This window comes from Pezoporus occidentalis, unplaced genomic scaffold (assembly GCF_034315485.1).
Source record: "Pezoporus occidentalis ecotype Australia unplaced genomic scaffold, CSIRO_AGI_Poc_V1 ctg108, whole genome shotgun sequence".
Classification (NCBI taxonomy): domain Eukaryota; kingdom Metazoa; phylum Chordata; class Aves; order Psittaciformes; family Psittacidae; genus Pezoporus; species Pezoporus occidentalis.
This window is the reverse complement of record NW_026912865.1, coordinates 2939953-2965022: the sequence shown is the minus strand read 5'-3', so window position 1 is coordinate 2965022 and position 25070 is coordinate 2939953. Positions and strand designations below refer to the sequence as shown.

Here is a 25070-nt window from a genome sequence, read left to right as displayed (position 1 = left end):
AAAGATGCATTGCATTAGAGCTAGTGAGCTTATGTGTCTGAATGAATGTTAAACTCAGAATACTAAAGCTGTGCCCAGTCCTGCTGCTAAGATGCAAATTTAAGCTATAAAAAGTTCAAGGACCTCAGTCAAAATAGTGTTTGTAAGACTGAAGTTGTCTAGGTGTCCCATCTCCTCTCCATTTGCAGTCAGAAACCACACAGTCCTCAGAAGACAACAGACCTTTTTCAGTCAGTTATAGCTGATCAATACTATAAACAAATTTGTTTCAGTTACCACCTGAGATCTTTTGGATTAAGAGAAATGGAACCAGAGCCTAGAAGCTCTGATTCTTCTCGAAGCTTTTCAAAATTCCTAGCTCTACACTTCTATCATCTTCCCTGGGTCAAAACATCAGACCTCACTGCAACCTCTGCTATTCAGCCTGTATTGTGCTTCCCTGCTAAATGCTTCAGGCACTACATAAAATCTCTCAAAAGAATCAGGTGCTGATACACAAGGAATGCTGAGCATGCACAGAGGTGGTCTCCACTTTCTCCAGGGCAACTGCCAAATTCAACTGATGCATCAAGCACAGAAAAACATCTGTTATCAGTCATCTTTTCATGATGCTCTCTATGCACTAGCAGGTGCAAGGCTTGCTGCTTCTGAGTTTTGTTTTTTAAAAACATTTTAAGGCCAAGTTTAATGAAGGCTTGGTTTCTTAACCCCAACTTTTTAATGACCAGTAAACCCACCCTGTTGATTCTACCAGTTATTTCATGCTTCATACAAGATTATTAAGCTCCTCTTTTTCTTCTAAGGGCAAACATTCATTGGAATGTCATTTTCTGGACATTTTGTCTTTTCAGCTCTACCCTGTAGCAGAAAGCGTTACCGCCAAACTTTTCCTGAAAAAGCTTCCTCCTCTCCAAATACGATCTTCCTTTAAGAACATGAACTAAAACTTTGTAACCATTCCCCTGAAGGGCAAAAAAATCTATTTTTATAAACACATCAAATATTTATATTCCTCTACAGCTTCCTTTCTGTGCTAATATCACTGTTTCAAAGAACACAAAAACATTACTACTCTAACAATGCCTCAAAATAAAGAGGTATGTTCATTCTCAAACAAACCAAGGATGGCTTAAGATACATTTTAATGCCAAACCCACATGCTGAAACTTCATTTCCATGTCAAAAGTCACTGTAGTGACCAACTGCTGCATAGAAGCCAAATTTCTTCCAAATTACTAAAATAAAAATTAAAAATTGACACTGTAATAGATGATATTTATATAAATTTATATGATCCTCAAAAATTTAAGATGTACACGCAGCTAAGCTTCTAACATCAATACATGCTTTGATAAATTCACAGCATGCTTTTCATAGCACATTCCAGAGTATTTTACCATTGAAAAATGTTACAACTTGTACTAGGCCTGGTTGGATATAGTTAACTTCCTTCATAACAGCCTACATGGTACTGTGTTTTAGGGGTTTGCCTAAAACAGTGGTGATAATACATCCATGCTTTGATTATTGCTAACAGTACTTGCGTAGCATCAAGGCTTTTGCTTCCCACCAACTTTGTCACTTCAGAGGATAGCCTCAGGGTGGACAAGAAGTTGGAAGGGGGTAGAGCTGATGCACACTGGCCAAAGGGTTATTCCATACCATGTAACTTTATGCTTACCAATAGGAACTGAGGTAAAACAAGAAGGAGGCATGTGATTTGTCTTCAGAAGCAGCTATTGCTTAGAGATCAGCTAGGCATTGATATGCTTGAGGGTGGGAGGTGCTCTGTGATTCTATTTGCTTGTTTGTTTTTAGGTTTTGGTTTTTTTTTTTCTGTTTTTGGGTTCGTCTGGGGTTTTTTTGGTTGTTGATGCTTTTTGGTTGTTTTTGTTGGTTTGTGTTGTGGGGTTTGGGGTTTTTTTTTTGCCTTTGCTTATTAATCTTTCTCTTGAACCATGAGTTTTCTCACTTCCGTTCAACCTTCTCTCCCCACATCCTGCTGCGGGTGGTGGTGAATGAGCAGCTGTGCAGGCACTTAGCTCCTGGGCAAGGTCAACCCACTACACGACTCTTCCTTTTCTCCCTCCAAAGTGCAAGGATATTAATAGTTGTGGTTTGTTTTTGTTTTTATAAATGTACTGAAACAGTAACAAACTGGAATAGCTCCTAGAGCTCCCTTTCGAAAGTGCAACAAATACTTGGGTTTGAATGACTGAACTGCTGTATTACAGCTTGCTATGTGCTGTGTTAAAGAAAACCCGTAATTTCATTTTTGTAAACCATAAGCAGAAGTGACTACTAACCATTAAAACACACAAAGCAAAACAAATTATATCATTCCACCAGAACTCTAACTCAATTCATTTATTTTTGACAAATACTCTCACAATCTTTTAACCCAGTTCCCTACCATCTGAATGCTGGTTTCACATGCATAATAAACAGCAGGCAGAAACACATTTCCAAACATCATTTCAGACTGCAATTTAGCTCAGTATTCATCAGAAAAATCTGCAGCCTTTGACAATTACTTCATTTTTCTTTTGGGATATAAGGTACTGTATAGGAGTGTTACTGCAAAGAAATGTTAGAGCAAGAACACCAGGGACCCACACCCTTCCCATTGTTTTCAAACGTAAACATTAAGTCATCCAGAATTTTGAATAATAAATACAGGGTAAATGTTACACAAACTGTGCACCTGTTACAATCACAGAATAATCCTAATCTTCAGATTTTTCAGGTCCATACTATTGGCACAAACACAACACCCCCTCCACCCCCAACAAGCATAAAAACTTGCTACCTTTTATTATCTCTAAACATTAGCCTCCTTTCTCCCCTTAAAATTAAAAACTGTATCTCACATTTTCAAATAAATTAGCACCTTGCTATTTAGAAACTGTTCTTATACTAGAGTAATTTGTCTACATACAAAACTGCATCAGGTAAACTTACTTCTAAAGGAAGCTGTCTGGAACTTGCAGAATCTTCAGAGTTTTACGAGCAGCCCAACAGAGACATAACAAACCAAGTCAACTGTATCAGCTATTTGAACTGTGTAACACAGCACCAGGCTGAGGGTGTGGACACACACCATGCAAGACACGGAATAGGCAAGATTAGCTACAGCTGATTTCAAATTTGTGAACTGCGCTATTCAACAAATTTCAATACCCAAACTATAGTTTAAAAAGGATCAGGAGTTAGCCTTAGAGAGAGACAAAAACACAAAACAAAATCCTAAAATTTAAATTTTGAAAGTAAATTCTTCTGCATTGTTTCTTAAGAAACTTTCTTTCCCCACAGGCCTCATTTTCAATGCTTTCAACCAACACTTGCCTAACGACAAGCAGTTGACTTGGAAATTAACTAAAAAAGGAAAACCTGTGGTGTCCCAGGTGAGCACTCATACTTGGAGCACTCTAGAACAGCTCAGGGTATTTCACTTGATCACCTGCTCCCGTAAACACTGCAAAACTGTCCCTAGGCATCTCAGAACACGGTCACTGCCTTGACTTGCACAGCTAATACTAGACATTTATCTTTAAAGCTATGTTCATTTATTAAATATAACATTGCAGATCTGTGCCCAAGAAGCACCTGGTGCCCGGCTCTCGGGATGGAGATGCTACTGGACTCTCACCAGCCTGTTAAAGGCCGGCTGTTGGCACAGGGCTCCATCTACTGGCTCGTGAACCTGCACGGCCACAGGAAGAACTGGTGCGGCAAAAGCTAAAATCTCAACAGCTATTTCACATCTCTGTGAATGAGATCAGGATATTAAGAAAACACTACTGTTTCAGAAGAAAACAGTCAACTAAACACCCGCATTCACACAACATGTCAGATGGAAACAGCTGTATGTATAAGAAATCTTTATTATCCTTTAATACCTGTAAAATGCACCTCAAAAACTGTTCTAAAGAATCACTATTTTTCTACAAGAAGCAACATGATTATATACTCCCAATGTAAACCCTTATTGTTCTTTCTTAAATCAAGCAAATAAGCAAACACAGATAAGTCAGAAAAATTACTGAAAATTACTTTGCATAATATCTGCATAATTTAAGGCATCAGAGGTGGTCTTTTCCTTAAAAAAAAACAGGGGAGGGGGATTCCTCAAACATACAGAAGAAAAAAACATTTCAGTAGAAGACCGACATCAATTTTCGTCAAGGGTATTTCTGCACTGTCCAACCGTAGCTCATGCAGTACAAATATATGTAGCATATACAGTATTTCTAAAGGCTAATTTGGTTGCTGTTGTCAGTCATATGCAGGATTTTTCAAATTGAGGCACTTAATCCTTGTTTTACTAAGCCCACTCTGCCTTCAGTTCATGTTCAGTAGTGAAAAACAGCAGTACCTTTTCCTTCCCAAGACCCTCTGTGCCCATCAGCCAAGCCTGCTGAGCCCAGAACAGAGAGCAGCAGTTCAGGTAGTTACCTGAGCTCCTTTTGAACAAGCTTACCACGGCAAACAACAGAGCAAGAGCTCCGTTTCATGGAGCAACAGCTGAGAAATTAGATAGAACCTGCCCAAACAGCAATCACAACTAGCTAGCAAAGGCCAACAAATGGCTGACCAGTCACACCAATTCTGTTCTCCAAGGCATGTGAAGCAAGATCAACAACTAACTTACGACCTGGTGCAAGGAAAAAAAGGGCAGTGTAGGAAATGGACAGTGAACTCTACAAATCCTCCTCCCCACCTGTTTTCTTTAAACACCCTGGCCCACACTCAACCCTATGCTGAAAGCAGCTAAGGGGGGCTCAGTACTGTAAGATGCAAAAGAACTATGTGTTGAGGGTAAAGGAATCACAGAAATACCCACACCCCCTCACACTGTACCTATAGATAAGATAATGATAATTATTTTACAATTAAGCCACACCTGGAAACAACTAGTAAGAAGGTCACAGCAAGAAGGCAGGAAGGGAGCAAGAGGTAATAAAGCCCAGGCACCATAGAATATCTTATATGTCAGGGAGAAATGCTGAACAAGGACACCACAGAATTCATGCAGTTCCTCCTAGGGCTCAGTTTTCCCACTTTAGCTTATACCCTAAAATAGTAGTTGAAGAGACTAATGGACAAAATCTCCTATGATGAAGCTGTGTAACACGCAGAATGAGAACTGAATATTGCTTTTTTCTTTTAATATGAAGAAAAAGCAAAATTAAAACCTTGAGGGTACCTTTTCACTTGTTAAATTAAGATATTAATCAAAATGCATTTTAAAACGTAACTGAGCGGAACTATGGGGTTGCTGATGTCTCTTTAAGGAACAATGACATCAATGCAGGCTACACTGGAGAAGGATATAGGTGTGGAACTACATCCTTTTTCATCATACACAGTCAGGTGCAAAGAGAAAAGTTTAACTTCAAGATTCCTGCGGTCTAATGAAAATAAATACCATTACAAACAGATCCAAGAATAAAGACTTAATTAAATACTGTTTGTTTTTCTTCAGATACAGATCATGAGAACTGAGATATTTAACTACTTCAAGACTATTTTTTTTTTTTTTTTTTTTATTCTATCTTAAACCGTTTACACTGCCAGCAAGCTTATGGTATCCTGAAAATTAGCGGGGGGTTCAGGGGAGGAGGCTTAGGGGGTGGGAGAAGGAAAAAGGGGAAAAACTCAACTAGCATCTGTAAAAACAGATTTCCATTGGTATCTGAGTATTTGATTGTCCTGCTTCGATTACACTGAGCAACTATGAATGTCTATGATACCAGCTGTATCACTTATTAATATTTGTAATAAGGAAATTAAAAACTTAAATACATTTTTGTAGTTCTACAAGAGGAGCATTCAACAAGTCTTAAAATTCTGGTGGATGTTCCACAGTTTTGTTCTTTTTTTTTTCTTTTCCTTGGAAGGCACCAAGGAACAAACTGGTCATATGGTGCTGATGTCAAACTTCAGACAAAGAAAACCACTACCTAATCTTCTACCACAAAAGAAAATGGAAAAACTGCCTGCACATGTGCACATATACAAATGCACTATTAAAAAAAAATATGAAGAACACTGTTTTGTTTCTCATGCTTGTATCTAAAAATTTACATAACCAAGCTAATATATTCTCACCTGCACAGCACCTGTTTCAAAATCCTATAAAACCTGGAATTTTATGTACTTGAATGTGAAGTACATGTACAAGTACAACACACTGAGAACCAGAATCTTAAAGCAAGTCCAAATGTAAATCAAAGAAACTTGAAATTAAGAACTGCGTTTCAGAAAACCAAAGTGTGCCTTTCTAAAAGTAATACTAATAGCTTTAAGCTATTACACTGACACCAATAACTTTATTGTATAAATACTAATAATTTTATTAGAGGGTGGGTATTATTTAAGCAACTACAAGAAGCATAAATGCTAATATTCAGACAAGTCACTGCATTAGATATCTATCTTCTTCTGGATTCTACCATCCACTACCATCTCTCTGAAACAGTTGTTTTACAGAAATATATGATTATGTATCATACCATTGAGAGAAACGCCTGCTTAAAAACAGAAACCAGTTATTTTTGCATAATTTCTTTCAATAACAATGGCCACTGGAATGTCTTAGAATAATTTTCTAATTATGCTCACTTAGTATTCTCAGTTTTCTAACTATACTTGGCTGCAAGCCAAATTACCATTTTTCTCTGTAACTAGGCTTGTCTTTTTGGCAGTCTGTTAAACTTGTAAAATTAAGTTAAACCTATAATACATAGGAAAAAAACTCAACAAATACATAGGAAATAAAATATCAGTTTGTACTCTCAGATGTAATACGTAAACACTAAGAATGGTTCTCCTTCCTTACCTTTTGATACATTAGTATTACCAAAGAGAGCAAGTTAAATACATAATTTGAAAACAGTGTCATGAAAGAAAGCTAAAGCAGAGCTGATTACTCCCTAAGGAAACAACCCAAGGACATCTAAAAAAAAATCAAATGTTCCCAATACAAACCCAATGTTCCCAATACAAAGACTTTCACAGATTTAATTTTGTGCATTAAAAACTGAAAACTGAACAATAATATTTTTAATTGTGTAAATGCTCAGCAAAAGGGAAATATTTTAATACTTTTCATATCAACTGCCATGCCTTAGAAAGCCCTATTATCTTTCCCCATGCCAATCTAAGCTTAATACGATTCATTTGTTAAATTGGCAACTAATGACCATTTCTAGTTCTGGTCCCACCAAGTGTTATACATATACAGACACAATCAGGAAGCAATTCTTCAGCACTAAGTACTCTCTTTACAAGCAGATGTTTTCATTTATAAGCTCAAGTACAACCTAAATTACTACATCTGTACATTTCAAAACCACCATTAAAAATATCAGTCTGTTTGCTTCAAGTACAGCAATCTTTGATTCCATGTTAAATTCTCTCACAGCAAAGCATCATACAGTACTTTCAGAACAGTTCTGATTCAGACACAACCTTGCTCTCATTCCACAAATCCTGATGGGAACTGCTACTCCCTCCCTCCAAAGAGCTAATCACTAATGAAGCATTTTAATCCTTCTTTGTCGTAATACTATGTTACTGAAGCAGATTAGATTTTTCTAATTCATTTCACACTTAACATTTAAATTAGTGCATAGCTAGCTGGAACATTACTATTTAAATGAACATATAACTTAAAGATCAAATTCTGTCTTCAACAGATTTACATAAAAGGACAGAAAGGATAACATTTGTCTACCAGCATGTTATGTGGATCTCCTTAACTCAATTTACTATGGATTTTATGGCGCAAAAAAATTAATGCCCTCCAGAAGCTGAACTCATTACTAATTATTTCTTCTAAACCCGCAGCAAAATCCCATGCTGCTGTGACCGATGGAAGTTCTGCTGTTCACTTAAATGGAAGTTGGATCAGTTCCTTCGTTTGCTACTCTAGCAAGTGATACTGAGCAAAATGATACCCTAGATGCTGTCTCGTCTTCTTTCTTATAAAGAAAAGATGCTATGAATCAGTCTTGTATATTTCATTCCCTACTAAAACTGAGAGCAACCTATTGATGATAATTTTAGCTACACATACAGCTGCCAACAGACTTGCACACCTTTTTCAACACAATTTTCCAGAATAACCCAGAGGAGACAGTCCTCCACTTCAGCAACAATAATGGAAAACAGCCCTTAGAGTCACTCATGGACCCTACTCAGCTATCCATAGCCTTCTCTACTCCATAACCCACAGAAGCATCCCTGCAAGTCATTTGGCATGTGTATATCACAGCAAACTCACAGCACAGGTACAATTAGCCTCCCAACAGATATCTCATCCAAAAAACTCCTGGAAAAAGAAAACAAGCTTTACACATATTCTGGTAGCTAACATAAAGCTGACCACAGGTCACAGGTTCTACAATTCTAGCTTTCAAAACAAAATCTGCTTTCAAAGCAATTAACTGAAGCCCTGAGCTTTAATTCCTCTCAAAAGCATGAAATCTGACATCACCTTTGACAAGGCTCGGACAAGTGTAATAGTGCACAGTGAATAATACAACAAGCCATTTTTACATGCAGATGTTCAATAACATACAAAGGAAACCCCTAAACCACACATACTGCATTACAATGGCATTCAGTTTAAGAGGTTATGCCTCTGTTGCTGGTATGCAAGACAGATGAGCAACGCCTGTTTCACACTTCATACAGAAAGACTCAAGAAATTCCATTTGAGAGATTTGTAACTAACACCCACAAACACTGCAAAAAGTTATACTCTGATTCACTGATACTATGAAAACAAAAAACAATCCAAGCAATATTTCATGTTGTGGTGGACTGATCCTGACTGGATGCCAGGTGCCCAATGCTGCTCTATCAACTCCCCTCCTCAACTGTACAGGGGAAAAAATATAACAAAAGGTGCAAGGTTCTTCATGAACTGCTCCACTGTGGGTCCCTGCCATGGGTGCAGTCCTTCAGGAAGAGACTGCTCCAGTGTGGGTCCCTGTGGGGTCACAAGCCCTGCCAGCAAACCTGCTCCAGAGTGGGCTCCTCTCTCCACAGGGCCACAGGTCCTGATAGGAGCCGACTCCAGCATGGGCTTTCCACAGGGTCACAGCCTCCTTTGGTCATTCACCTGCTCTGATGTGGGGTCCTCCATGGGCTGCAGGCAGATATCTGCTCTAGCATGGATCACCATGGGCTGCAAGGGGACACACTCTGGTCTTCACCACAGGCTGTGGGGGAATTTCTGCTCTGATGCATCTTCTTTCCTTCCTTCTTCACTGACCTTGGTGTCTGCAGAGTTGGCTCTCTCACATAAGTCTCACTCCTCTCTCCAGCTGTAGGTTGTTGTGCATTAGTTTTATTTTCCCTTTCTTAAATACATTACCACTGAGGCACTACTATTTTTGTTGATGGGGTCAGCCTTGGCCAGCAGAGGGTCTGTCATGGAGCTGACACTGATTCTATCAGATAAAGGGGATGCTTCTATCAGGTTCTCACAGAAGCCACCCCAGCAGCCTTCCAGCTACTAAAACTTTGCCACACAAACCCAATACACAAAACTAATTTCAAATTCTTTAATATAACAAAAGCCACCACTCTGTAGAAACTGCCAGTTTGCATTTTAACCTGTCCTTAAAAGAGGAAAGGCCACATCAAGAACCACCATAGAAAACAGAAGCCTGCTGTTACTGTTACAGTTTCTGCATCATGAGGCTAGCAGGGAGCAGGCTGACCATCCTACTATCACTTAAAAAAACCTAATGGCTCAAAGCAGCAGAATTCATCTTAACAAATTAGTATACACAGCAGTTCTTTCCATAGCTGTATTTGTTCTGCAAATAAAGCTTTGATACTGTTTCTATTACCCCCTCAAAACCATTTTCCTTTAAAAGGAAAAGGCAATAGCCAGCAATTGTACTTTCAGGAATATCTGCAAGTTGCAACATTACCCTGTAGTTAAATCTGTTAACAGACTTCAGCCCAGAAGGTTTGGTTGGTTGTTTTAAAAGTTTTGTTGTTTTTTAAGTTTCAAAACAAAGATTAGGTAGCAAAAAAATCCCCTAGGATATGCCTCAGGTTCTCATGACTGATTTTACACTGTGATGAATAGGCAGGACTCTCTCCCCCTTCACCCTCAGCTCAGGTGTAACTTCTTGCTTTCAATTCTAGTGAATAATTTAATGACTCCTTCCACACAGAATTACCAAACCCATATTTTCTCTCCTCCCCCAAATCCCTCCTGCAAGCTCTGAAAACTTCCTTATGTTTTTATTAACCTAGGCACCCTCAAAAACTAAAACCACCACAAACCACAAAAAAATCTAGATGTGGGCATGAGGCATCAGCACTGTACTCCTATTTCTGCCAGTTATACAATGCACTTGGGTATGTCTTACTGCAAGAGAAACAGGAAGCCTGACAATTACAAACTGTAATAGCAATCAGGCTCTAAAGAACTTGCTGTATCACTATATGAAAACTTGTAATAGCTCCAAAAAAGGGTATATACAAATGTCAACAATAAGGTATCATTTACTAAATCTAAGACAGTATATAATCTTCCTGACTACAAGATCTACTAGTTTGACCTGAGAGTCACCAGTTGGAGTATTTAGAAGGAAAATACACAAAACCTCTAAGACCAGTGAAGAAATGCCCAGGAGGGAAAACCAGATATTCTGCTACCATATGTCCTCTCAACAGGCAGATATACCAAGTCCTAAGAGTGCTATAATCTCCCTCATAATGGTGTCACTCCCACCAGTGATCAGATGCAGCAGTGACTGCATAGTTTCAAACTCCTCCTCCTTCCCCAACACTTGCACCAGCAGCTGTCCCTACATTCTCAAACCCTGTACATAATTTTACCTTCCAGTCGCTCCGTTCACTTTCCTTACTGCAACCAGAACTGGAGTAACTTCTCCTTAGCTGGAGCGGCAAGACAATCTCATCACTTTTAAGAGCCTGAAATCAGCGCTGATCCCTGAATCGCTAATGGGCAGAAGAGCTTGTAGCCATCATGCTGATGGTGCCTCACTACTGTAGGCAGCTCAGTCTCACACACCTCATACATCTGAAAGACCTTGTCATGAACGACTACAGTTTGCCTACTTAAAAATAAAACCAGAGCTACCACATAACACAGAATGTTTAACTGTTATGACTTAGTTTTAACTCGTTATCCCCACAAGATATTTAAGTTAGTGCCATCATATATTTAAATAAGTAAATAATCCAAACAGGTGGTTTCATGTTGAACCTAAGTTGTATATTCCCAGAGCAAAACTGGCCAAGAACAGATGCTCAAGGGCAGGCACAAGAACAAGCTGAGGACATCACTGCATTTCTCTAGGACCTGCAAGTGCCACAACCCCCAGAATTTGCAGCTCTTGAGATCTGCTGAGAAGAAGCACATTGCTGTGGTTAACTCATTTTTCTCCCATGACTAAAGCACTGCAATTTGAGGCTGCTCTAAAAGTAGTTAGAACTCACTGAACTATTAAAAAAGACACTATACCACTGCAGGCCACTTTGAATTCCCAAACTCAGGGTGAGCCAACTCCAACACTACCCAACTCCAACCACCTCAAGCCCCTGAAATAGTAGACCCCCTAGTAGACCCAATTGTAGCTGTTCCACCGGCAGACGCTGGAAGTGTGCTGCCTCAGATAAAACAGGCCTCTGGGTACATACACTGAATGTTTTCCCTTCCAACTGTTCGCACTGAGAAGCCATAGCCTTTTTTCCTAAATTAAAAAAGACCTCCACACATTACGAAAGCAGACTAATATGAAACTTAGTAACTTGGAACTGAGATACACAACTCACTGGGAATTCCTAAAGAGCTTTTTTTAAAAAATCATAAATGTCTAAAAAAGCACAGACTGCAAACTTTATTTTGGCAAGATTTTTGTATGTTTTCTTTAAATGTATTACTACTATTCCGAGTACCCTACAGAGCTTGTTCTCACCTGACACTAAAGACCCAGCACTCACGTCCTGAGTTCTGCTCGGGCCAGGTTTCACCTCAGGTTCTCCAGGCAACCTTCCCAGCGCTGTCCCCGCTCCGAGGAGGCGGCAGACGGTCCGCCCCTGCCCTCCCCGCTGACCTGACAGACCCTGATACTCCAAAACGCGCATCCCCGCCTGGAAAACGTGCTTCCCCTCCTCTCCCACTGCACAGAGGCTCGTAGGCCGGGCAAGTTGGGGTTGCCCGGCGGCCGCAGGGCACGGGGTTATAGCAGTAACGCAACCAAGGGGCTGGCAGCCCCTACGTGGAGCCACAGCCCGGCGGCGGCGGCCCGGCCCAGGCGGCGACGACCGGTCAGGGCCTCTTGCCCGCGGGGAGACGGTGAGGGCACAGCGATCCCTGCGAGCGCCGCCGCCAAACCGCGCCGCAAGGGACGGGGCAAACTCAAACTCGAGCGCCGCGGAGCAGCCGCGGCCACCGCGGGAAGGCCCCGCCACCCCGTTACCTGCGCGCTCCTCCCCCGCTACCGGCGCGCGGGCAGCCCTGCGCCACCGCCTCCACAACAAAGCCCAAGAGCGGGCGGGCCCTGCGGCCGCGGCGCGACGGGGGGCGGCAGGCTCTGCTCATGGGTGGCGCGGACGGTAGGCGTGGCACAGCGCCGCCCGGCGGGCGGGAGAGGCTGCGAGAGGCGAACCGCGGCGGTGAGGGCGGCACCGGGTAACGGGGAGTGCGGGAGCTCGCGGCTGGTTCGCGGCCGCCCTTCCTCCGCACGGGGATGAGGCGTTTCCTTTTTCGGGGGCTAGCACTGGAGCGCTGCCCGGGCTGGCACGGAACGGCATTCCCCCCGCGGGGATACAGTAATCTCGAAGGGAGACACAAATCCTGCCAGGGCGGTTAAGGAGGCATATGTCGTGGCGCACATGCAGTGGTTTGGGAAGAGGCCATATGGAAATGGTACTAAGCCTAGAAGTGCTTTAGGAAACCTGCACACCGGGAAGAGTGACCTTCGCGGGGCAGCAGAGAGAGGGTAACGGAAGTATGCCACATAAAAAGAGAGACTTCCAGCAGGAGAATTACTTGTGTTGAGGTGAATAGATTCAGGGTTTCAATATTGTGAGACAACAGTCTCCTAACAATAGCAGAGTTTACTTTTTTCAGGAGCAGGTGTTCTGCTATTGTGTTAACACAATTCTATGTAAATTCTATGCGCTCTGAACAAGTTTTTCTTTTTTTTTTTTTTTTACATCCCTTTTGTTGCAAAGACACCTTCTCCAGGAAACAGATCTGACCAACCAGTTTCTGCACCTTCTGATCAATTCCAAATTCTCTTTACTGTTGAACTACTGCAGCAAGCACACTTCAACATCAGATGCATGGAGAGACCTGCATCTCTGGAACAAAAAAGTAGTGATGTTCCAGCATCTGCTTTTTGATGATACAGAACACTGGAGACTTGATGATCCTGCTGTATTTATTGAGCAGCAGTCTAAAAGAGCCAAACCAGGGGAGCTAAGGCAAATGTTAATGAAACACTGAAGTTGAGATTTTAATTAATTAAAGGTCAGCACATTTAAAATTTATTCATTTAAGGGAGTTACCCTGTATTCCCACAGGAATCCCCACTCTGTTCTTGCACAGATCAAAGAATTCAAGTTACTGTTTATTTGCTGATGCATGCAAATTACATAACTGAATCTTATACCTTTTTGCAACTGGGTCTTGGTCTTTTAACACTTTATCAACACTTCTCTGTATATTTCCTATGTTCTCATACATTTCTGCTGAAGCAGAAATAAAGGTGGTTTTCTCTAATCTTTGTTCTAAGTTACTAAAAGGTACATTTCCTTTCAAGATTGGAACCTTTATTCAGTTAGCAACATTTGTTGCTAAACTGTCACAAAATACTTGCAGACACTCCGTAAACCAACATACCAGAACAGTATTACAACTTAGAATCATAGAATAGTTAGGGTTGGAAAGGACCTTAAGATCATCAAGTTCCAACCCCCCCTGACATGGGCAGGGACACCAAACTTCATGAAAATAATTTCCCAAAGATACTTCTACAAAGTTTTGGCTTCCAAATACTACTGTGCCTGCAATCTGCTCTCAAAACAAGAAAACATGTTTTGGAAAGGTCTGAGAAGTGATTCCCAGACAAGTCTGTGAGGGGGATGAAAACACTGCAGTTTTAGAACCTTGCACAGAAACCCCACTTGTAGCCTGTTGAAGGATCTTTCCTGCTCAAAATGTTCCTCATGTGAAAAGCATTGGGATTTTGCTGGTAGAAAAAAAAAGTTCTTTCCTAGTGAATAAGGAGGATGGTTAAATGAGTTGAATCTTCTTGTTTCTGATAGGTTTTCACGATTTTGCTTAATGTATTTCCAGATTCTTTCCCTCAGTTGAACAATAACCTTTGTATTTCCATATATCCAATCCAGGGAGCTGTGATCTGAGAACTCTGTCTTTCACAATACTATCAAACAAACTGCACTGCTTTCTGCCTCTGTTAAATAAATAATGGCATTTTAATCCCAATCTAAAATATATTTCCCCTTTTATTTACATGTATTTTCTCATTTAATTTCTCATACTAATTAATCTCTTTGGTTATGGAAACTCCACCCACCAGAATGCTGGAACACTTATTTTTTTCCTGTCTATCAACTTTAGGCATGTCCATTTTCACTTTTATACTAAATATGTGCCTTTCTTCCCAGTGGACTTCTTCCTCAACTCTTTTCCTTGAGGAAAACATGGTATTATTAAAAACAAAATTCATATTTCTCTTGTACTTTAAAGGTACCTTTTCATAACTGGAGGGCAAGGAAAACCAGCACATATTCTCTTTGACTCTGCTAGGCTACATATATTCCTGGACACAGACTCATGAAATCCCGATTTTAGCACAATGCCTCTGGTATGCCTAGGATTCACCATGCCTAAGATTTTATCTTAAAGTCACTACCACAAAGGTTTTAAATGAGCATCTATTTTACTAAACTAAAATGTATCCAGACAGCAGACTGCAGTTAAATACCTATCTCAGACATGGAAAACGGAGCATAAATGCACTGTTCAGACATATGAAACATCTAACAATATGCTTCTTAAGGAATAGAGAAAGAACTAGGTACCAATATTTGCCTTTGGTAGCTGTGCTGCAGGATGCATAAATGCACCTAGTTACAATTTATGCTTTGTATTTAGCATAAACTCATGCCCTTGTAAGGTAACAACAGTCTGTCTCTTCTTTTAGCAGAAAGAAGTTGAAAAATAAGGATGTAAAAACTACTTTTCTTTTCCTGCTCATTTGAAGAGGTGCCAGTAAATCTAGCTCCCTATTTTCACTTCAAGATGCTCAAGATCACACACGGAATTCAGAATTGCTTTGAAGATACTGTGAAGGATTTCTGATTCAAAACGAATATCCTTGTCTGTGTGAACACTGTAGGGCTATTGACAAGAAAGAAAAAAAAATTAATCCCAAATTATCCATGTGACTGGTTAAACAGACAGCGTAGCATCTTATTCAAGAGGCATTTCCTTAAATCCATCTTCTTAACTCTAATAAACATTCCCTTGAAATCAACCATAGCTTTGTTTTCTCCCTCAAAACAATGTAATTGAGCTTGTACCCCTGATGGCTAGCAAAGAAGCAAAGGTTGAGCTCAAAGTGGACAAGCCTTCCTTTGAGGCAAGAAAAGTCAGCAGCGCCAGAGGCTGTGGGCTACATGCAAAAGGAGGAAACAGAGCAGAATACAAGAAACCACAGTGCTATTCAAAGTTAGGGGCAAGAGAAGAAGTGGAGATAAAGTCTTTACAGCAAACCCAGGAGTTTGACTAGTACAAGGTGAGTGATAGAGCAGGGAAAATAAAAGACCACATACAATACTGCATCTGTTTCCAACTTTTGCAGGTTCCAAAACCACATAAACATTTAGGTATTCAGTTGTTGATTAAGTGCTTAAGCTGTATTTTATTAACCTGAGTGCCATTTTGAATCTGGCTGTAAGTCAGAAAGACCCTCTGTACTAGTAAACACAAAGGATCTGTGCCCATTCTCTGGCTCTGACAATAAATGTCCTTGTGTGTTCTGCATTCACATGGCTTGAACTGTCTTCCCCTCCAATGTTGCTGCCTCTCGGAATGTGCCCATGCTGTCCCCAGCTAAACCCTGGCATCTTGTGGAAAAGTATGGTGTGGCCTTGGTGGAAGCAATGCTGGAGACTGTCAGCAATGACACTGACTGTGCCAGCACTCAAGCCCATTCCCTGGCGCTGCTGTTTCGTTTACTAAAATGGGTCAACAGATCTGCGTAACACATGCAACAGCCACTCTCCAAAGGACAAAATAACCTATGTCCTTTGAACACCAAAGAGTTGGAACCAACGCCTGAAGGTTTTAAAAGAACAGAAAGAGAGCCGCTGAGTCAAGTGGTACCGCCGACCCTTCCCAGAAAAGGAGCACCAGGGGAGCTGGAGGTGTTAGCTGGGTCCCAGAAGCAGTGGGGAGTAGGACTTCAAGTGTGCTCTGTATGGCACCAACCCCAAAGCGAGAAGTACACGGCACAAACCTGAGGTGACAGGCCTTCCCCCATCAGCTCACCGAGGGGCCGTCAGAGCCTGCCTCCCTCCCCAGCTCTGCCCGAGAGAGGCAAGCTACCGGTTTCCCGGCTAGAAGGGATCCCAGAGCCCTATCCCCACCGTCATCGCCAGCAAGCTGCGAGCCCGGGGCCGCCCTGTGACGGCCGGCGGCTAAAGGCCGCTGCGCGACCGTACGTGGGGGCCCGGCCCGCTTTCCCGCCCCGCCCGGCATTGCCGAGGCCCCCCCTTCCCCCGCAGATAACCGCGGCTCCCGCCTCCCCCCCTGCTCTTCTCCCACCCGCCCAGCACGGAGCCGGCCCCAGCTCCGCAGCCGCTCTCCAGGCGCTGGTTGCCTCTCGCTGCGGCATCAGCGAGCGAGCGGGGATGGCTTGGAAACCCGGGAGCTTTCTGCAGGAGGCCTCTCACCAAGTCGTCGCCGGAGGCTCGGCGGGTAAGTGGTGCGTTCCTCCTGGGCGGGGAGGGTCTGCCCGTCCCCCGCCGGCGCTCCGCCAAGCTGAGGTGAAGAGGACCCCGCCGCCGCCCGCCCCCCCACGCTCTCCTCAGGCGCAGGAGCTGTGGCGTGGAACGGCCTGGTTCAGTGGCAGCTCCTCCCCCAGCGAGAGGCGCAGGCGGGCGGACCCCTGATGTGGCCCGGGGGTCCTGGGGGCGGGTGCGACGCGGCTGTAGCTGGTGTGATGGTGCTCGGCCCCTCGCGGGCGTGAGGGAACCCTTCCCGGGCCTGCGGTGTATCTCCGTTAAACACACCGTACAGCCCCGCGGATGATAAGGGGGGCAGGGGGCCCCCCTCCAACGGTAACAGCCAGTGGTGTCCCCTTCGGTGGGTGCCAGTTTCCTTACTCGGAGCGGGCTCGTAGCTGCCGCAGCCGCCCCTGGCGCCTTCCCCGTTTCGGACGCGTCCTTTCTAGGCTCCTCGCTACTGTGTCGTGGAGGAACCCACGCAGGGCTACAGTGGAAATGCGTTTCTGTGTTTTAAAACTTTAAAGAATGTCGAGGTTACTGATTCATCACGTTATTTGTACTTCGAACTATAGTTGTCAAAACGGTATGCATCTGTTTAGCAATGAAAGTATTACTAGTTAATTTTTTGTTTGTTTCTTCTATATGAAACATTTAAGTTAGCTTGCGGTGCAGGCAACATTTACAAAATATCCTGCGCTTCCAGGGTATATATGTAAATCCTGTGAGCATTTCAACTATGCAATGTGTTCTTAAGTGTTCTTTAGTATCTTTTGGGGTCCAAATGCTGTTTGCCGTGTTTTACATGAGAGGAAAGCAGCACAGTGATGTTGCTGTGTCTTACGTAATGCTTCAATGTAATGCGTGCAAGCAAAATTCTCCTGTGTCCTGCATGGCTGTGATGCTGCGTGTGAGCTGGTGTTCTGTTCCCTCTAATTCCCCCGCTGCTAATTCCACTTTTATGCATTCCTGCCACCAACATATATTTGAGCGCTTCCCTTTCATGCTCATGACTGCATGTCCTTTGTTTTCAGCACTCTGTTTTGATACAGAGAGATTTCACAGCAGAAGCAGAGATGTGTTGTCCTGTCCCTTCCAGTGTATTGTATGACTATGTTTAGCTCCTGCAGCTGTGGAAATTCTAAAGCTTTTTTAGATTCTGCTTGGTACCAGCCCCTCCTTCCCTTAGGAGAGAAAGGGAGGCTTTAATCTGTACTAGCCCATTGAAGGCCTTTCATACATGAAGGGATAATGATTTGTTTTGCTGCCAGATGTTTTGCAAGACGACATATTTATCTGCCCATAGCAGTGGGCCTGTGCCTTGATGATTCAGATTGATCTAACTTAGTATCTTTCCATTCTCTAGCAGTAGACTGTTTACAGGCTTTGTTCTTAGAAGGACAGACAGTTTGGATAACACACTAGAAAGAAAACTGTCATTTAGATAAAGGGCAAAGTTTTACAGAAGGGCTAGAATTGAGAAAAGTGTGTTTGGTGGTGTAGGGAAAAGACAGCATGAAAGCTATTTGATGATCTGATAGGCATAGATGTTAAGGTGAAAGAATTTTCAGTTTAAGAAGACAACTGATCTGCACCTAACACCTTTTTTAAGGTATAATGTGAGATGCCTGTTGATTCTAGTGCAGAGGCATACTGTTAGAAGATGCTTGCATCCTTTTGCTTAGTCTTGTTTCAGGCAGGTTCCTCAGCTCCATCACTAACTAACCTTAAATCTGTACTGAAATTGTTACTTATTGGTTTTGAAATAAATCAGGGAGAATTGTTCTTTAAGTCTGAACAACACTAACATTGTACTAGATGGATTAGTGAATGTGTGAGTTAAAGTGGGATTAGAGGGAAATGGCTCAAGCTTGAAAACTTGCTTCTCAGATGCTTAAACCTCAGTGGTGGTTTTCTTGGTGGTTTGTTGAGAAGACAGAAGAGGAAATCTGTAGCTTTGAGGTCTACAGTCTAAAGGTTAAATTTCTCAGGCAAGTGTGGATCCAACATCAAAAAGGTGGAAGCAGGAAGGAAAGGATGGAGAAACGAGTTGTTGAGGGTGTACTTGAGTGTTGTATTTCATCCTAGTGTGGGCTTTGATTGACAGACTTAGTTTCCCAGTATCACTTTAGACAACCTGTATTGCTTTTGGCTGCCTCTGCAGAAGGACATAGGGCTTTTATAGGTGCTTTGTTATATTTACTGGCTTCATGTGAATGTCCCAGCTATCCTCGAGTGGCTTTGCTGCCTGTACCAGAGCCTAGTATTTAGAAGATTAAAAAAAAAATAAATAAAATTCTGGTGAACTGATGTTTAGATTTTTAAAAAGTTCTGATCATCTTAACTCATACAGTTAAGCACAAGGAATGTATGAAGGTGTTTGTAGGAAAGATGCAGTAAGTTGGTTTCTTTGACAAAATGATAGGAAAGTAGCAAGGTAGTAGAAGAATGAGCTGCACAGCAGAATATGTGTTATTAAAAGGTAAGAAATGTTGTATGTGTAGCTAAAATGAGAGGTTATTTAGCATCAGCATGTCTGATGCAAAAGGATCTGATAAGAAGCGATTCTGCTAGGTCAAGTGGAAAATGATTAGAGATAAGCCAGAGCTGTCAGAACAGGAAGAAAGGGATTTTTTTTAAGGTTTACAGAAGATGACAGGACTTGTTCATAGACTTAATAAAGACAGGGGAAGGGGAAAGAAAGAAATCAAACATGACCTCTAGTCTACAGGACCGATAAAATGGGGGATACTGGCATGCTGAAGGAAAGAGAAATGAAAGTATTCAGTGTTGTAAAGGAAAAGATTTAAACATACCATTTCTAAGGGAAAGAAAAACTTGAATGGCTCTCTGCTATAATTGAACGGTAAATCTCAAGCATGACAGGACCTTGTGCATACTTCATGTCTGCGGGAAGAGGTCCATCTGCTTCCATGCGTCTCATAATTTGACTTCATATTGAAAGCTCTGCTTCCTGAGCATATACTCAATCTTAAATCTCATCAAAGTCTTACTTGGTCTTGGCTTACGTTCTTTCTGCTGGCATTCAGTTTGTTCTCATTTTTCAGATTCCTGAATGGAGGTTAATAGCATGATTGAGAATATTTGGTTTTGTTTGCTTGCCTGGGTGCACAACAATACTGAAGAACAAGACTGAAATGCAATTGGGGCACTTCGTTAGTAAGTTTCATCCCTTCTAGTACAGTGAATTGCAGGCATGCTCCTTTTCCCTAGTGGTTAATTAGTAAACCAAGGCATGTGTGGAATTTATAGGAGAAAGAAAACAGAAAATAAAATCTAAACTAAGAATCACTGTGGAAAGAACAACTTGAGAATCTTTAATTGATTTCCTTCGAGTTACAGCAATTCTTTAAAAAAGGGTAGTTGAGAAGTTCAGTCAATGCAGGGTTCAAGTTACAGGAAGAATTGTTTCACTAATTCCCAAGGATTTAAAAAATCCTTGTTTTTTCTGCCTATGTGGAAAAGACAGGAATTGTTGCATCCAAAGGCAATGGACACTTCTGTCCTCATGGAGAGGAACTGAATATTGCAAAGTGTGTTGTGTGATACCCAGGTTGATTTGCCAAGACATCCTTGTAACAGAGTCTTGAGTCAGTTTGAATGATGAAGTGCAAATGTCATCAAAACAATTGCATGGATGACCCTTGCCTGAGTGAAGGGAAGTAGCTGAATATAACTACCCCAAAACTTCTAGGGTGCTGTTGCTTGGTATAAGTGTGTTCTTGTTTTTCTGTAAGTAGGAAACAAAGGCTGCAGATGGCAACAGTTAGCTAAAACCACAGGTAACATAATTTCATTTCTATTTAGTTTGTATGATCACCTCTTTCTTCTGTACATGTGCAAATAAATATATAAATATTTTTAATTTTGAGGTTAAAAATTTGAAGAGTTTATTTAACATATCTATATGACGTTTTTCAAATCTGTAATACTGAACTCATCTTTAAGTACTTTTCTGCTGTAACTAAGAGTTTCTTTTTTCTTAATTCCATTTAATACATGAACATGGTCTGTTGGCTCTCTCTTATATGGGAGAGATAGAATAAAAAGAGCTTTTAAAAATTAAGATAATCAGAGGTGGCCTTTTTCCTCTTTTTCTTCATATTTTCATGAAAAAGCAGGGTTTCTACTTGCTTTCTGGACCTCTTGGCTTCAATTTTTTTGTATCTTTTTTTTTTTGAGAGTTAGGTTTCCAGCTGCATTGAAATCTAATAGGATTTGAGAGTCTAATTATCTTAAGCTCTTTTGAAAGTCCAAATCTTTTCTTTTGAAAGGTGTTTTAATTCAGGAATAGACAAAGTTCATTATTCTTCATAGCAGCAACTCCTTTAAACCACATTGTTAAGCAGGTAAGCCAATAGAGTAAGGCTGTCAGATGCAAATACAGTATTAAAAACAGTGTTTGGAATTGCCATCACTAGAGGCATTAGGCAGACAAATCTCATTACAATGTATGGTAGCCAGCATACTCTGTGAAATACTTCAGGTTATTTGGTCCCTGTGAATGAGAGGAGTGTGATACATATAGAGGAAGCACTTTTAAACAGCAGGAGAATTGATTAATTCTTCCTCCCCCAGGTGTTTAGCTAATTTGTTTTGATTATTTTGCTGACATTTTTCTGGGAATTTAAGTTAGGGTGAGTGTCCTATGTTAAGTGCTTTTTTTCTTGCTTTTTAAGCTATGCAATTGGCATTACTGTGTTTATTGTTTCCTGACATGTTACTAAATTACTCACTGCTCATAGGTAATTTCAACTAGCTAAATAAGCTAAACATCATAACTATCTTGACTTGAAACCACAATATTTTAAAGTGCTTAAATCTTCCTCTTTCTGAAGTCTCTTAAGGCTGAAATATTACCTAAGACAACAGTATGTGCTCACTGTCTTTCGCTGCCTGTATTTGGCATTTTGGACCAACAAAAACTGTTTAGATTAAAAAGTGAAGGGTGAGAAGCAGCTAAATAGTATCAGTTTCAAGGAAACATCCTACAAGTTCAGGTACCCCAAGGGTTTTGAACTTGTTCATACCAGTGAGCCAATTTTCTCTGCTAGGCTGAGAAATTGTTAGTGTGCTACCTGGTGCTGTACTTAGAGCTTTGAAGGAGAGTTGCTTGGTTGGGAGTGTGGTCAGGAGAACGTTAGGTGAGAGACCAAAGAGACCAGAGAAAACCAAAAGTAGATTGTGTGTAAACTGAGACATTGGATATCCTGAACCTTCTCAAGTGTGTTCCCAGCGGTGGGGAGGACATAGTAACTGTCAGGAAGTTAAGACTGGGAAAGATTTGAATGTCTCTGCTCAGACAGCCATCCCCCCTATGGTGTGTTTAATGAAATGTCCGAAAAAGAAAATGTAAAATACCTTTTCAAGGTCTATGCAACCACTATTACTTTCATTGTTAAACAGTTCAGAGAGGAAGTACAGTATCTGGGACAGTTTGACTTCAGTGGGTTACTGTGATAAGGAGCAGTCACCAGAAAAGCTCACAAAAACTGATGCTAGTTTGAGGTCAGGCCGGTCAAATTGCTGCCTTTGGTCTCCTGGGTATTTAAAAGCAAGATAAAATGATATTTTTCGTTTCATGAGAATGTACCTCCATGCTGCAGACCAGTGCAGTGAACAGCTAGCTGGGGGTATGCAGATTGCCATGTAATTAACCAGTTGCAGTTACCTTGTGAACATTCCTCTGCGGAAATTAAGAGTATCTTCCCACCTACTACAGCATTTCAGACTTGAATTCTGTAAATAACAGTTTTCAGTCTCTAAGCCTCCCCTTTTCTACCAGCTGATAATGGTAAAAATTCACTCCTGAATCCAAAAGATAAATTGGACTGTTTGCTTCTTATATGTCTTCCCTAAATAAAAGGAGTGTGAGGTTCCCTCAGAAAGCCTTGTTTAATTTTAGTGTAAACTAATGAAATCCTTACAGGATTTCAGATGCTGTGATGACTATGCAAAGCTGGCAACTAGCAAAATTTCTCTAAATTTTCAGGCAGTTTAGTAATTTGAAGAAACAATATTTTTACAATGAAGTTTTAGTTTAAATGAAACAACTGAAAACCTTTGTTATGTAGTGTTTATTTAGGGTGAACTGGATCAGGTCGTTGCAGCATGCTAACAAGTTATGAACACCCATTTAGAACTCTTAAATGTGTTTCAAGCTATGTGTTTTTTTAAATGTAGTAGCTTTTATATGGGGGTTAAGATACAAAGTAATTCTTACATTTTTATATAATACTGACAAAAACTAAAAAAACAAGGCTTTTCAGACCATGTTGTGACACCCGGTTTATGCTTAGTACTTTCTGTAGAAACTGGGACCTTGGAATCAAGAATTTTTTGGTCTGTGGACTCAGAAATTGCTCATACCAAACTGCCTGTGGTGGTGTCTTGCTCTGATACTGTTGGTTAGAGCATTCTGCAGCAAACTCATCAGTCCCATTCTGCCTTTGTTTCAAGGGAAACACTAGGAAGAGCAAGTAGTTGCCTGAGCTTTATTTAGTCTGGCATGTTAGCCAATGGGGACAAAAATTCTGGTGCACAGAATATTCCATGGGTGTGCAATAAGACACTTATCCTTAAGATTTTATGTATGTGGTAAAACTATGGTCTTTGAGAACTGTTACACATTTTCTGATGTTTTTAGTGTAACAAGTTTGCGGTTAAAAAAAAATAATAAAACCCAACAACAACAAAGAAAAAATGACAGAAATACAACTCCCCCCCCCCCCCCAAGCCAAAAAAGACCCTACCAAAGCCAAACATAAAAGTCCCCAAATAAAATAAAAATTGACTGAACAACCAATCCCAAACTTCAGAAACTAATGAAATTACTTATCCTCATTTTATCTGTTACCCACAAGATGGCAGTGTAGTACTACAATAAGATGCTAAATATGGTGATTGCTATGGGTGGAGGATGAATCAAAAAAGTATGTTGAAGCTGTTGCAGGTGAGATTAACGTATATAATTTTTGATGATAATATGTGAAAGCAAATCTTAGATGAAAAACAAATAATGGTCAATAAATTCTGATTTAGTATATGTACTGCAAAACCAATGACACTAGTTTTGATTTTCCTTGAGTCAGCCACAGGAATTGTAAATGTTGATACATCACTGGTCAAGGTCAAAAGATGGTCTTAAGGCTAAGACCACATATAAATCAGAAAACTTGGGATAAAAACCTGGCTCACTGGAATCACTGTTCAACTAGCTGCTGATTTCTACACAGCAAAGACTTTGTCTTGATTATTTTAATTGTACCATATTTTTTGTGATATTGACGAAATCTCTTCAAACTCTCATTGCCCATTTATAAACAAAGTGAAGACTGCTGTTACATTCTGCTGTAAGCCTATGTTAACTTCTTTCAAGTGCTGGCAGGAATAAGACCTACAGCAAAGCTTAAGGATCTGTACTTCTTCAGAATAAACTAAATATTTTGTTGCAACTCTAAATATTTTGTTGTCAGATTTCCAACATAAAGAATATTATAGAATAGTATGTATTATACATATAAAAGCATGCCTGTTGTAAAGTTTATAGGCAAAAACGCTTTGTCTTTAGAGGCAGTTTCGAGAAGTTGATACACCCTCTGTAAGCAAAGATTATATTGGGGTAAAGAAAGTCTTTTCATTACTGTGTTTATTGTTTCATCAGTTGTGCTTAGGGACAGATAGTCCAATCCATGTTAACTTGTCATACCACAAAGGCTAGTTACGTAATAATAAAATTCTAATGTATAGAAACAAAGCATGCTATTTTTTAGTAGCAGTGCATGTGTTTCTGTGGCAGCACTCTAGAAAGGAAAATGAAAACTGATTTTGGCTATTTCTCTGCAGGACATTTATTATTATTGTCTGTGATATTAAAAATTCTCCTTTAACTGTAGCTCTGTTTCTGTGACATTACCTTGGATGTTCTTCTTATGCAGACATTCACTTGTAAACATTCTTTCTTATGCATGTTAATTTTCTATTTCAAGCTAGCAGGGTAGTAGGCACTCAAAGTA

General features: G+C 40.8%; 2 protein-coding genes and 1 long non-coding RNA gene across 8 annotated transcripts in view; 2 read left to right on the top strand and 1 right to left on the bottom strand.

Annotated features, from left to right (window-relative positions):
• MIPOL1 (mirror-image polydactyly 1) overlaps window positions 1–17402 on the bottom strand; it is a 189524-nt gene extending 172122 nt beyond the window's left edge. For 2 of the 5 annotated variants that reach the window (XM_062623492.1, XM_062623535.1), the window contains exons 1-2: window positions 16984–17402; window positions 15267–15427 (exon numbers count right to left, since the gene is read on the bottom strand). The gene's annotated coding sequence lies outside the window, so the exon portion shown is untranslated. Of the gene's footprint in view, window positions 1–12476; window positions 12567–15266; window positions 15428–16983 lie in introns of those variants that run through there. The other 3 variants (XM_062623499.1, XM_062623509.1, XM_062623518.1) reach the window with 3 other exon arrangements.
• On the top strand, window positions 12635–15563 carry LOC134166200 (uncharacterized). The gene is made up of 2 exons (XR_009965796.1): window positions 12635–12828; window positions 15231–15563. It is a non-coding gene; the product is annotated as an uncharacterized LOC134166200 (long non-coding RNA).
• SLC25A21 (solute carrier family 25 member 21) overlaps window positions 16808–25070 on the top strand; it is a 257949-nt gene continuing 249686 nt past the window's right edge. Inside the window, exon 1 of one of the 2 annotated variants that reach the window (XM_062623581.1) lies at window positions 16808–17008. In XM_062623581.1, the coding sequence (XP_062479565.1) occupies window positions 16942–17008 (67 nt within the window). In that variant the 5' untranslated portion in view covers window positions 16808–16941. Of the gene's footprint in view, window positions 17009–17430; window positions 17742–25070 lie in introns of those variants that run through there. The other variant, XM_062623590.1, reaches the window with a different exon arrangement.